Here is a 14,395-nt window from a genome sequence, read left to right on the forward strand (position 1 = left end):
AGACAGAGTTACACCATTCAACTGCCATGCCCACTGGGTTTAGGAATAGCCTTCCCAGAACAACCAGGCAGTGACCGAATCTCTTCCTGAAGACAATAGTCAGACATCCTTGCTTTTGTATTGTGCTCGACTAGTTAAACCACCACAGTCAGTTTTGGGTCTCTACTCCCACTGGGAGATGAATCTTAGGCCATTCCCTGTAGCTCCACAAAGATAAACTGGGCTTTTACGTCTTTTGAACATACTTGGTAGAAAATTTTAAAACCTCAAGCTTCACACTCCTACTTGTTTTTATAATAATTATCTGGGCAATATTTTAGGGATTTGAAACAAAAGGTTTTTTAATGGTCCTAAGAGAAAAGTAAAGCATTAAATCTCTAGTATTAAAAATGTCTTATTTTGAAAATAAAGTTAAATGCTTACTGAGTGAAGCTTCCCCCTTTACCTTTTGTCTTGCTGAGACACGTGCACGGGAGTTGCCGGCAGATCCTGACCTTGAAATTAGAGAGGCTTCTGCAGTGGGAAGAAAGATGATCCTGGCTGCCATGCATGAGATTAGGGCTCTTAAAATTGGTAAAGACATGACAGACTGGTTTTCCTTTATCCTCTATATGCTAGAACATTCTATTCAGATAGTTGTGAATACCTGTTAGTACAAAGAATTGTCCTAGTCTTAGAGTTGGATACCTTTAAAGGCTGAGTGAAGACTGGTTTGGAGCACTGACACCATGCTACCCTTTTCTAGGTTTGGTGTTGATTCCAAATTGCCACTGCAGTGTCCACCACCTGATACTGACAGAGGGACCATAAGAGTCCAGGAGAGACAAATGTAAGGGGCCAGAGACAGCCTAGAGTGCTGCAGCAAGAGAAGAAAGGCCAGCAGACCCTGGGATAACCCAGGCATAAGGCACAGGAGCGTGAGGTTAGAGATCTGAGTTGCTGGTACCATGAAGAAATGCATTGTCCCAGTAAGTGTGCAGAAGCCTGAAGAGAAAGATGGTGAGGGTGCAACCAGTTGGAAGAAGAGCTGTGTTCAAGCCCAAAGTTAGCAGAAGAGAAGTTATCTGCTAGACACTAATCAGAACCACTGGGTCCCTGTGGAGCCACCCGCCACCCTCCGTGCACAGCACCTGATCTAGAGGAGCCCAGGTTCTCGGTTACCTCAGAAGCATGTGCGTTGCTCCTCCCATCTTTTTCGAGAGAGAATGATTGTGTTTTATTTTGTTTATGGGTTTTGGTTTTTTTGAAAGTGGTGAGGATTGTAGTCTGAAGCTTTTGTGAACTGACAAGACAGCTGTGATTGTCCAAGGCCCCTAAACGGAGGTGGGGGGGGGGGTGCAGCTCTCTCAGCCACAGATGGGGGTGGTGGTGAACTGGGGATTTTGAATGAGGAGCCAGCAGCTTTGAGGGGAGGAAATGGACAAGTGCAGGGGAGGTGGGGTTCCAGGAGGAATGGATGGGCATCAGTGAAAAGGGAGAAATAAGATCAGGGAGAGGGATGGAAGGAAGAGAATAAAAAGGAGCAAGGGTGTAGGGAAAAGAACAAATATCAACTAGGAGATGGTGATAGGAACAAGAGAGCGGCGAGTAATCTAATACCGGCATTGGTCACATTTGAGGCTGGGTGGTACGATACAAGCCATACGAAGGTACATTGAGTCTTAGGAGCACAGTGCATACCATTTATCGACCAGGTCTCCATTCTCTTCCTGAGCATGAAATTATCTATAATCAGAAAGTCCAATAATGAAAACACAACTAGAAAGTTTGAAATACTTGAACAAAACAAGCTGCTCTCCCGTTACTGATCCCACAAGACAGTTGCTTATACTAAGGTTCTCAGTCTTTCTTCCCCAGATTCTCTAGAGCAAGGTTTCTCAGGCTTGTATTGACATTTTCAGCAAGACCGTTCCCTGTGGTACCCTGTCCCCTGCACTGTAGGATTTTCCCTGGCTTCCACCCACAGGATGCTACTAGCACCCCCTACTTGTGACAAGCAAAAAAAAACTTAGGTGGGTGAGCAAATGCCCCCTTGAGGGGTCAGATTGCCCCCAGTTGAGACCAGCTGATCTGTAGGAAAATAATCTGATTTCCAGGACTGTTCTTAATCAGACACAGTAAGATTCTACTTAGAGATGGTACATGTGACCAGCATTGCTAGACCCTTTTCCCACCCCTAAAAAATGATTCCCGCAGAACCTAAAATCTAAACAGCAATCATGCTAAAGAATTAGTCTGCGTTAGAAAGCCATACCTCAGTGTTGAGGACCAGAGGAATCTGCCCTCCAGTGTGACTTGCGTAAAGAGCTTACACTGCATTTAAGAATGCACACTTCCCTCCCTGGCATACGTGTGGTGCTACCCTCTCCTTTACCCCCTGGCCTACCATGAGTAGACTTTCTGATTGAGATCTTCACTGTCCGCTGTAGTAGCCACCAAGTGCATATGCTATGCAACTAAGGAACTGCAATCTTAATTTTATTTGATTTTAATTAAATTTTAAAACATAATTCAGTTATTGGAAAACCTTTAGATATATTTAAAGTATATTTGGATATGTGAATCTACTTTTAGCATTTTAAATTTTGTATAATCTCAGTATAGATCAAGTATCTTCAATGAAAATATAATACCTGAATTGAGATGTGCAATAAATAGGAATACAGCTTTCAAAGATTTTAGTATGAAAATGTAAGATATTTGGTTAATTTTTATATTATTAGATGTTAATATTTTGGGTATACTGGTTTAAATAAAATATATTACTGAAATTAGTTTCACCGGTCTTTTTTTACTGTGGTTACTAGAAAACTTTACATGGGGGCATCACATTATATTCCTATTTATTGGACAGCCTCATCAAGAGCTTCTCGCTCTCGGGTACCTCCCATTCTCCAGGTTCCAAACCACTTTAATTCTGTGAGAGTAAGTTCTATGATGCCAAAGACTTTTTACCTATTATTGATTTGTTTAATAATCAACAAATATTTATTGAGCACATACTGTGTTCCACAGGGGACAAGGGCAGGCTGCTCCAAAATGTGCCACTATGGCACAGTGATTTTTGTTTTAATGTTTATGTACTTATTTTGAGACCGCGTGAGCAAGGGAGGGTCCATGAGGACTAAATGGCGCACAGAACGAAAACGGAGCAGCAGCAGTGGCTGGCGCTGCACCAGGAGTTGTGGGAACAAGTCGCCCGGGAGCTGCTACCGAGGTGCAGCAGGGGAGTCCTACAAGAGAACCGCCGGGTGCAGGGACCCTCGGCGTGGTCTCCATGGACGCCGGGAGCCGGGAGCCCGCGGGCCGTGTCCCCGAGCGCTAGGGAGGCGGTCAGCATCCTGCTCGGCGCTCCCTGCCCCAGTTCGTTCCCTGCGTTGCTGCTGCTCCCGGGTGTGTTTTAATACCCGTCCTGTTCACCACGACCTCACTCCGCACGGCGCCCCCCAACACCCAGCCACAGCCCGGGCCGGAGATCCGCACCAGCCCGCGGTCCCGCGTCCCCTTGCCGCCCTCCGCTCCGGAGCCGCTGGCAACCGGAAGTGGCTCGCAAACGCGAGAGCTCGGGAAAACGGGTCCGCTCTTCCTCGACGGCACAAACACTGGGGTTCCGGCCCGAGAGAGAGCCCTGGGGCTCCAGGTGCAGGCGGAGGAGGAGGGTGTGGGGGGGTTCCCGAAGGCTATATCCCGGCGGTAGGGACGTTCCCCGAAAGCCGCTGGGCCTCGGGCCTGGGCAAACCTCCAGGATTGCTCAGGAGGCCCGACAGTGGCTGTGGGGACAGCCCTCTGCCCCCCATCCCCGCAACCTCTCATCTGGAGGAAGCGAGAAGGTGAGCAAATTTTGCCGCCCCTTAAATATGCCTGTTAGGGTTATTTTAGGCTGATTATTTAAAAACAAAACAAAACGAAACAAAAAAGGGACAGGAGCTCAGAAAAACAAGTAAAAGTTACCCTTTTGTAAGAAACATTTGCATTTTTTAAGGGAATGTCCATTTGTAAGGGTGTCTCCCCAGGAAGAGAAGGAAGAACTCTAAAACTCTAGAAACTTCTTGTCGACCAAGTAACAACAAATACGGTAACAATCTCAACCATCTTTACTGTGCTTCACCTGAAAGCCCCCATAATCTTCATTTGCCGACAGGTGGACATTGTATTTAAGGTGGTGACGTGCGCGATTTCAAGGAGTGATGCCGTTCTCCTGGGTCTCCCCATGTATACAAGAGGTATACCTGTTACTGTCATGCCCAGAATTCGTGATCCCCAAAGACCACCAGGGAGCCGAGTCCCATGCAAAAGCAAAGAGCCTTTATTCGAGCTAGCTCGAGCTCAGTCCCCTACCTGCACCGACGCAGCGGTGAGATACCGGAGAGAGAGGGAGTTTCAAAAGCACAAAGGTTTTATAGGGGTCTAGGGGCAGTTGGTGAGGTAATGGCTGTGGCCTCAGCCAATTGGCTGGGGAAGGGTGGGAGTCCTGTTACGCAGGTCGCTGGCGTGTTTTGATCAGGAAGTTTGAACGGGTGATCGGGAGGTTACTCAAGGGGAGGAGGCGTGGTCTGAGGTTTCTGCGATTTTCCCGGAAAGGGGGCATGTCGGGGACACAGGCATTCAAGGTGGAGGACACAGAACAAGATGGAGTCGGACGGCGTAGGTCCGCCCTTTCATTACTAAACGTCTTTTTCTCCTGTTAACATTTTTATTGGCTGTTGGGGGGACCTCAGCCAAAAACCTGGAAGGGTAGCTTGGAAGTTATTTTGGCTCTCCCATAAAAGTAAAGTGCAAGACAAGACTGGAGTAAGAGAAAACCATGAAGAATAGAAAAAGGTTGTGGTCATTGTGAGCGACCTATAGCTGCTCATCTCAGCAGTCTCACCAAACTTGGCACCTGGTACAGGCGAGCTCTTGAGAAGTATTACCTGGGTGAATAAGGACAGATCTCAGGGAAAGGAATTAATAGAAAAGAAAAGAGAAGGTGAATCCTATTGACTAAATTTAGCCACTTGACGAAACAACTCAAACCATTTTTCCTGTCTGAAATGTATGGCACATCTGCATATTTTAAGGGCCACTGCATACCGGAAGTGGGAGAGAGAGATCTCGGAATAAATATTAGATGAGGAAGCTTATACTCTGGTTAAGAGCATGTGCAATAATAACAAGTAATACAAAATAGAATGTGATAAATAGATTAATAAAACCCTGAGAAGAGAGACCTGTTATGAGAATAACAGACTAGTGTTTAGAATGATAGGAAACAATGAGACAACTCCTGGACTTGAGAGGACTCGGGAGACTCACAGTGATTATGGGGTAAGGAGAGGGATATTCTAGAGGGCAGTAAGGCAGATAGGATTGCTAATGGTAGAAAGAAAGGAAAAAATCTAAATGTCTGTCAATAGGAGGGACTGAAAGTCTCTGGTCAGCTCAGGGAATGCACATGTGTTCCAATCAGACTACTTTTTGCCTTACATGGGCATAGGTGATGTCAGGATAAGGCTGTAACCTCTGTAGTACTCAGCCAATGAGGAACCAGGGGACGGACTTGCACACTAGGAGATAAATTGTCTGCTGTAACTGCCCCGAGTGTGCCTGTCCATCAGACATCCACTCTTGTAAGAACATTGATTAAAGCCTTGCTTCACTGTGCTGTGAGTCTCTGCATCCCACCTTTGATCCGGTTGATGGGTTATTTCTAACAATCTTTATTATCCTTGTTGGGAAATAAATCTGCTCCAAAAGGAGATACATCTTTGAAAAGCTGAACTGAAAGAAAATTTGTCAGAAGACTTAGAGAAATGTGAGAAATCCTTGGAGAATTGTTTCCCAACATTCTAGGTAGTAGCATTTGGGGGTAGAGGAAATGTCAGCTTTTATTTATTTATTTATTTACTTACTTAATATTTTTGTGTTTGCTTTATATACATGTAGATTCTCACTTTTATCATATTTTGTTATTTTAATATTTTAAAATATAATAAAAAACAAAAGGCAAACAAAGAAGTTTAGTCAGCTTTGGTCACTTCTTTGAGTCTTGTAGTTTTATGAGCTCCTGTATGAACAACCCTAAAATTTTGTCCTCCAGTTACACTGTCTCATGTTGATTTATTAGGCCAACCAAAGAACCAAGAAGGGAAGAGAGAAAGTTTTTCCTCCCCTGCCTCATTACAGCTAATCCATTTTTCTGTTCCCTGGGTTGTCTGTCTGTGCTCTGGCGTCAGATACCTCTGCCCCTTCTCCTTCATGCTCTGCTCTTGATGTTCATTAGGTGTCTTCTGACGCGTGGTATCGCGATATCGCTTGTATCTGGGAGTGAGTCACGTGCTGGTTACTGTAGGTGGTGTGAACTTCCATTGCAGTGGGAGGAGGCTGCTTCTGCAGCTGGTCTTATCCCGGTGGAGAGTCTCAATCTAGGTCCCACATGAGCAGGCTACAGGCGGCCTTCCTGTAGGGTGAGTGAGCAGAGAGCAGGCAGACAGGCCAAGGACCTACACAATTACCAAAACAGGAACCTTCCTCTAGGGTGGCGGGCTTCAGTGTACTTCACTTTTAGAGAATGCTATCTTTATTTTTCCTCCTCTTTGTTCCATTGTAAATGTCCTGAATCATCTCAAGTTTTGCTATGCTTCATTCAGTCTCTTGGTAAGAGCCTTTCCGGTTGTTTTAGAAAGTGAGTATCTAGCTGTGGGCAGAGGACGCAAGCCCCAGCAGCCAGCTAGGGAACATCTCCAAACTTCCCCAAATGCAGTTCTTAAATGAATGACCCACTCTTGCCCTTTACAATTGTCGGTCCTGAGGTTTGACCTTCTCCAGTGATACTGAGTGAGGAAGCAAGTGTGAGAATCCAGCCACCTATTAAACCAGACTTCAAAGAGACTAGCAAAAATGTGAAGTAATTCCACTCCTTTCACTAACTTTTTGTTTTAGAAGATATTCTTAGATTCCATAAAATATATTAAAGTTAGCATGTAATGGAAATGTTATTGTTATTTCAAATATTTTCTAATTCCTCAGTTTTAATTTCAAATACAGCAAATCTTGATGGATATGAGCCACATAAAAATAAGCTCTTTGGGGTCCTCATTAGTTTTTAAGAATATAAAAGGAATCATGAAACCAAAATTTTGTTATTTTTTTAAGTTTATTCTGAGAGAGAGAGAGAGACACACACACACAGAGACACACACATGCAGAGACAGAGAAAGCCCGAGAGAGACAGCAAGTGGGGGAGGGGCAGAGAGAGAGGGAGAGAGAGAATCCCAAGCAGGCTGACCAGCTCAGCACTCTGCACTGACAGCACAGATGTGGGACTTGATCCCAGGGACCTGTGAGATCATGACCTCAACGGAAATCAAGAGTTGGGGGCTTAACTGACTGAGCTACCCAGGCACCCTGAGACCAAAATTTTAGAAAATTACTATGCTAGTCCATATACTACATATGAAGTGATGCTTCTGAAACTAAAATTCAGAGCAACTGAGGAGAATCTGGGAACACCTTTGAGGTTCCAGGTGTGGAAAATATTTGGAGTGTTATTGTAACAGCACTCCAACTGATCTCAAGGGTGAATTTGCTTCAATTTTATGCACTCCTTGCTTGCTGACCTAAGTTCCTGTGTGTGTGGCAGAAATAACCTGCTTTCCTTGAGATTTGCAGACCACTGGCCTTGAGGAGTGAAGGACCGGACTTTCCCAGAGGATATGGCCTGACCGCATTGGAAAATAGCTTTGGCTTTGCCAGAGAGTCTGTTCAGGGTCATGTCCACATACGACTACCACCTGGGCACCTGCTTCTGCTGTGTGTAGCCCCCTCCCTTTCCCATGCCTTCCCCTTCAAAATTCTCTGGACTATGGGGCACCTGGGAGGGTCAGTCTGTTAAGTGTATGACTTCGGCTCAGGGCATGATCTCACGAGTCGTGGGTTCGAGCCCCACGTCGGGCTCTGTGCTGACAGCTCAGAGCCTGGACCCTGCTTCAGACTGTCTCTCTCTCTCTCTCTCTCTCTCTCTCTCTCTCTCTCTCTTCCCTTCCCCAGCTCATGCTCTGTCTCTCTGTCTCAAAAATAAATTAACATTTAAAAAAAATTCTCTGGCCTCACCTGGACAGGGAAGATGGTCTTTGAAAGATTTGTCCACCCTCTTTACCACCGAGGTAACACCCTCTTTACTACCTGGGAGGTAGTCCACCCAGGTTACCGGCTTCTTGACTAAAGTAAACTTTCCTTTCCCACAATCACTTGCCTCTGAGCACAGATTTTCCAGCAGCGAGCAGCTGACGCTAAGTTTGGAAATGTTTCTCCATCTGGTAACATTAATAGAAATTTGTCCCCTGCTTATAGAAGTGGGGAAAGTACAAGTAACTGGAGTCTAACACTTTTGTGCCTTGGTGGGGCTGCTGTTGTTGTTGGACTTAGCAACTCAGGAAGTTTATGTGTCCTCTAATCCCTGGTGTGGCTAGTTCTAGTAGTGGTCTAAAACATGAAATGCTTTCTTAGGGTATGGCTCAGTTGGTTAAGCATCTGACTCTTGGTTTGGGCTTAGGTCGTGATCTCACCGTTTGTGGTGAGATCTCAAGCCCTGCACTGGGCTCTGCTTATAGTACGAAACCTGCTTGGGATTGTCTCTCTCCCTCTCTCTCTCTCTGCCTGTCCTCTGCTCGCTCTCTCTCTCTCTCAAAATAAATAAACTTAAAAAATTAAATGCTTTTTTTCCATAGTAGGAAGTTAATGCATAATAAAGAATATTTATAAGTGAAAAATCAAGAAATAGCAGTGTTAGTACATTATAAATATAGAGGTTAATATGAAAAGTAAAAGGAAAGAGTTAACTGGATATCTCTAGGGAATAGATATTGGTAGGGAATGGAGGAGTGAGGCCTGGTGTTTTTCACACCATAAAACTAAGCGTACTATTTAGTTTTGTTAACTTTTTTTTTTTTTAAAGTAGGCTCTATGCCCAACGTGAGGCTTGAACTCACAACCCTTGAGATTGAGACTTGCATGCTCTACCAACTGAGCCAGCCAGGCGCCCCCAACATAATAAATTATTTTTAAGTTTATTTATTTATTTTGAGAAAGAGAGAGAGCATGCAAATAGGGAAGGGGCAGAGAGAGAGGGAGACACAGAATCTGAAGCAGGCTCCAGGCTCTGAGCTGTCAGCACAGAGCCCACTGGGGAGCTTGAACTCACGGACCATGAGATCATGACCTGAGCCAAAGTCAAACGCTTAACCAACTAAGCCGCCCAGGTGCCCCACCAACATATTTTCAAGATTCATCCTCATTATTCATCTATTAGTAGCTTCTTTTTATTTCTGAGTAGTATATATTGCATGAACATTACACTATTTCACTCTCTATTCTCCTATTGATGAACATTTGGGTTTTTCCAGTTTGGACCTATTATGAATAGAGCTGCTGTGGACTTGTGTTTTCATATGTCTTAGCTAAATGTCTAGAAGTGAGATTACTGGATCAGAATGTAGGCATTATTTAACTTCATTAAAAATTGCCAGTTGTTGAAATTAGCATACCATTTTAATTCCCACTAGCATTGAATAACAGTTCCAATCGCTTCATATCCTCACCAGTACTTGGTGCTGTTAGACATTTTAATTTTAGCCATTCTAACGGATATGTAGTGGTTTTAATGTTTTGTTGTGATTTTTGTTATATTTCCCTATATGACGTTGGGTACCTTTTCATGTACTCATTGGCCATTCAAATATCTTCTTTTGTACAGTGTCCGCTCAGATCTTTGACCTACTTATGTTAGTTTGTCTTATGATTGAGTTGTGAGTGTCCTTTGCATACTCTGTATACTAGTTGTCAGAAATCTGTATTACACATGTTTTCCAGGCTGTAGCCTCTCTTCTCACTTTCTTAATGGTGCTTTTTCTTGAGCAGAAGGTTTAAATTTTGATGAAGTCAAATTTAGCAATATTTTCTGTTATCATTAGTGCCTTTCGAGAAATCTTTCCTTAGGTCATGATACTATTTTACTTCTAAACTACCTATGTGGAGCGCCTGGGTGGCTCAGTCAGTTAAGCGGCTGACTCTTGATTAAACTCAAGTCGATCTCAACATGATTGAGCTCCACGTTGGGCTTTGCGCTGATGGCATGGAGCCTGCTTAGGATTCTCTCTCTCTCTCCCTTTCTCTCTGCCCCACCCTCTCTCTCTCTCTCTCTCCTTCTCTCAAAATAAATAAATAAACTTAAAAACAAAAACAAAAACCAAGGGCAGAGTTCCTAGTCTGTTGCCAGTTACTTCCAGTCACCACCCCATCTGGGAGGCAAGAACTATAAAACAGCAAAAATAAGTGTTTTGAAGGAGTCTAGAAACACTGTAACTTCTCAGTGCTTATTCTTATTTGTTTCATTGTGATGACTAGATGAAAACAAAAAAACCCTAAAAACAAATAAAACTACTAAGATTTAGTCCTGATGGGTGGACAGAATATTTTCTGGTTCAGGTTGGAGACCGGATAGAGACATTGGCGGTGGGTATCAGTAGGAGCAGCTAAAGAGGGGAAGTTAAGGTGAAGATTGGAGGGGCACCTGAGAACTCAGAATAAGTGGGTAGTTAGGAAAGATGTTGAAGGAATCATAATAGGAGGGGCACCTAAACAACACAAATAAGACATTTTCCTCAACCCCCACCCCCAAATCCTAGTTAGTCTGAAAAGCTAAATCTTTAACACAATGGTATTAAAGTGTGCACGAACACTGCAGTAGGTGACTGATGTCAGCCTTCTGTAATCTCAAGTGACCTCAAGGAGATCCCAAAACAGGAAGAACCGGAAAAACAGTGAAACACAGGCCTGCAGGCAATACTTCTGATCAAATATGATAGACACATAATGCATTAAGGCGACGTGTAAATTAAGATTTACACCTATGTGGAAGTCAGTGAATCTTAACGTTTACAAGGACAGATGGTAGATACCCTGAGAGGGCAAGGATTTGGAGCACTGCTTGCAAGCACGTGTACTCTTTCCATTTTTGCATAGGACCCCTGGAAGCTAATAAGCATGCAAGCAGTTGTTCAGAAGAATCTGAAATAGTGTCTCAGTAAGACAAAGACTGGAATAAAGCCCCTACTAATCTACTGTGAGATTGGCTTTCTCTCAGTCAAGAAAAGAATGAATGTAGATGGGAACGTAGATTTGTGGTATTAAAACAAAAGTCCACTAGTGAAGCTTCCCTCCCGGGTTTGGTATTTGAAAAGCTAAGCTACAAAGCTGGCTTTAAGAGATTGCAATTCAGTAAGATAGAAAAGGGCTGAACAGATACAAAGATTCAGAGGAAATTTATTCTCACTCAAAATGGTTGGTCTTTCTTTCTCTCTCTTCTCTCTTTCTTTCTTTCTGAGAGTAGAGAGCGAGCGAGAGCGAGAGAGAGAGTACGAGTAGGGGAGAAGGGCAGAGGGAGACAGAATCCTAAGCAGGCTCCACACTCAGCACGGAGCCGGTTGTGAAGCTTGACATGGGGCTCGATGCCCCCAGCCCTGGGATCATGACCCCAGCCGGGACCAAGAGTCTGACACGCATCGGACTGAGCCACCCAGCCGCCCTTACAATGGTTGTGTGAACACAACAGTACAAGGTGTACTATTATTAAGCGCCATAGGGGATTCAAAAGGCTGTGAACCGTGATGGGGAGGAATTCCTCAAACGATCGGCAGTCTGTACAGGAGACTCGGAGGACAGCCGAGTGCGGGGGTCTTTCCGCGCCCAGCCGCCAGCACCGCCAGGGCCCGAGCTCGCACCCACGTCCCCACTCCCGCCGGGCACCGCTAAGCGCGCACCGGAGGACGAGCCCGGGACCTGCGGAGGGCGGGGCGCCGGTCCCCCTAGCCGGCCGGCCATAGAGCTTCCAGACCTCCAGGTTCCTAGAGAGCCTCCGGAAGTGCCTCCCGACAAGATGCGCGTCGGTCGAGGTTGTGCCTTCGCGGGTTTGGAAGTTAGAGGCCGGCGGGCCCGCGTCCGACTACAGCTCACGCCCCGGTTTGCCCCCCGCCCTTCCTGCGAGTCCGTTCGTCCGTCCTCTGCAGCCTCCCTTCCCCGCCCCGGGCCGCCCCCGGAACTCGCGGTGAGTAACGGGCCGGGCTCCGGGCGGGGGAGGGGAGGGCTTTGTGGGCCAGAGTAGGCCGCCGCCGGGGCCAGGCCTGAGGGTCCGCAGGGGGCGCGGACTCGGCGGGAACCGGGACAGACCGGGTCGGGGCCGGGCCTCAGGGTCCGCAGGAGGCGCGGACGCGGCGGGAACCGGGGACAGGCGGGGCCGGGCCTGAGGGTCCGCGGGGGACGCGGACGCGGCGGGAACCGGGGACCGAGGGGCCAGGGCCGGGCATCAGGGTCCGCAGGGGGCGCGTCCCCAAACTCTCGCTTTCTTCATCCCGTTCCTCTTTTTGGGGTGCTGTTGTTCTTAAAATGGGAAACCGGCCCCACGTTATCTTTTATGCAACTGTTCCCACGATCCGAATTGTTTTTACTCAGCAATTTTGCATTTCCTTCACGATACAAAAAAAAAAATTTTTTTCTTTTTTTTTCAAGCTGTACTTTGTTTTTGGAAGCCCCGAATTATCCTTGGAAACCGATGTTTGCTGTTAAGGCAATCTGCTGTTCGTAGTGTATGCAGAACACGGTGGCGCGTGGAGATAACTGCACAAAAGACACATTTGTCACATCTCTGGGGTAATAGAGAATCCACCCTTACTCAGAGTACTGACTTTGTTCCTCAAGGCCGACTAAAGTAGATGCCTGGGAACCCTTTTTGGAGGGGCCCCGTTTCTAAAACTCAGGGCACTCACGAGTGGTTTTTTTTGTCAGGCAACAGTAAGACCGCCGCTACCACCTCTCAAAACAACCCATATTCCTGTTGTTTGGTTAGTTCAGTTAAGTATATTTATGCAGGAGTCGTTTTAACAAATCGTAAGTATTTTGAATTTGTGGTGAAGGGTGAAATGTAGCAGATGTTCAAACTGGCTTCCTCACTTTGATAACTGTAAAGCACAGTTTTGGCTTCGCCTGTTTTTCTCTTGACCTTTAAGGCCTGGACAATCTCTTTCTTGTTTTGTTTTCGGTTCTCAAACATCCCCAAGTGGACCTCATTAGTTTGAAGGAAGAAAAGCATTCCTTTTCATCTATTAAGAGAATAATGCTTTTAAATCTGAGTTGTGTCTTTAGTAGTTCGCAGGATTATGTAGCATTTGAGATCAGGAGACTGTACATGTTGACTATTTTAACTTGCTGAATCAATAAACTTGAGCAAGTGTTCTTTTTTTTTTTTTTTTTTTTTTAAGTTCATTTTATTTTGAGAGAGAGTGGGGAAGGGGCAGAGAGAGAATCCCAAGCAGGCTCTGTACTGTCAAGGTGGAGCCCCATGTGAGGCTCAAACCCGTGAACCTGAGCCAAAATCAAGAGTCCGATGCTTGACTGAGCCACCCAGGTACCCCTTGACCAGGTATTCTTTTTTTTTAATGTTTTACTTTATTTTTGAGAGACAGAGAGAGACCAGGCATGAGTGGGGGAGGGGCAGAGAGAGAGGGAGACACAGAATCCCAAGCAGGCTCCAGGCTCTGAGCTGGCAGCACAGAGTCCGACACGGGGTTCGAACCCACAAACCGTGAGATCATGACCTGAGCCGAAGTCAGACGCCCAACCAACTGAGCCACCCAGGCTCCCCGACCGGGTATTCTTAAAAGAGGATGTAAGAAGCAGCCTTCACCCCTAAAGTGCTTACATGAAACTGAGAGGCAGGTACATACTAGACTAATATTGTAGTCCAAATATTGAAGTCCAGTTATAGGTTGTAATTGTCAAAAACTTGATTGGAGAGGGAAGAGACTAAAAAGTGGAAAATTAGATACTAAAAAAAAAAAAATCAGGGTGGGGAAAGGACAAGACTGGTTGGCTGATTTGGTGTAAATTATGAACAGACCTGATAATTAGATGACTTGTCTGGGTTTCACTATTGAGACTTTATTAAGTGTTATTTACTATGATGTTAATATGTTATATTTACTTTAATATCTTAATATAAAGTTCTTTTTAATTTTTTTTTAATGTTTATTTGTTTTTGAGAGAGAGAGGGAGAGCACGAGCAGGGAGGGGTAGAGAGAGAGGAAGACACAGAATCCAAAGCAGGGTCTAGGCTCCAAGCTGTCAGCACAGAGCCTGATGTGGGGCTCAAACTCATAAACTGCAAGATCATGACGTGGTTAAGTCCAAGGCTTAAACCAACTGAGCCACCCAGGCGCCTCTTAATTGACTTTTCCTAAATTTTTAAAAATTATTTTAAGATGTGGGGCACCTGGGTGGCTCAGTCGGTTAACCGCCCGACTTCACTCAGGTCATGATCTCACAGTTCATGGGTTCAAGCCCGTATTGGGCTTTGTGCTGGCAG

At 45.4% G+C, this 14,395-nt stretch overlaps 1 protein-coding gene and 1 non-coding gene across 6 annotated transcripts in view; one reads left to right on the forward strand and one right to left on the reverse strand.

Annotated features, from left to right (window-relative positions):
* Window positions 1–3,650: 3,650 nt before the first annotated feature.
* The window catches only part of ZKSCAN8 (zinc finger with KRAB and SCAN domains 8), a 28,951-nt gene continuing 18,206 nt past the window's right edge, over window positions 3,651–14,395 (forward strand). The window contains exon 1 of one of the 5 annotated variants that reach the window (XM_053223276.1): window positions 3,651–3,830. Coding sequence is in view for 1 of the 5 variants with exons in the window: in XM_053223277.1 (XP_053079252.1) it covers window positions 11,915–12,082 (168 nt within the window). In the remaining 4 variants the exon portion in view is untranslated. Of the gene's footprint in view, window positions 3,831–11,391; window positions 12,083–14,395 lie in introns of those variants that run through there. The other 4 variants (XM_053223277.1, XM_027051863.2, XM_053223275.1 and 1 more) reach the window with 4 other exon arrangements.
* Window positions 8,945–9,018, reverse strand: TRNAE-CUC (transfer RNA glutamic acid (anticodon CUC)). The gene has a single exon. It is a non-coding gene; the product is annotated as a tRNA-Glu (tRNA).

The sequence above is a fragment of the Acinonyx jubatus genome, chromosome B2 (assembly GCF_027475565.1).
Source record: "Acinonyx jubatus isolate Ajub_Pintada_27869175 chromosome B2, VMU_Ajub_asm_v1.0, whole genome shotgun sequence".
Lineage (NCBI taxonomy): Eukaryota > Metazoa > Chordata > Mammalia > Carnivora > Felidae > Acinonyx > Acinonyx jubatus.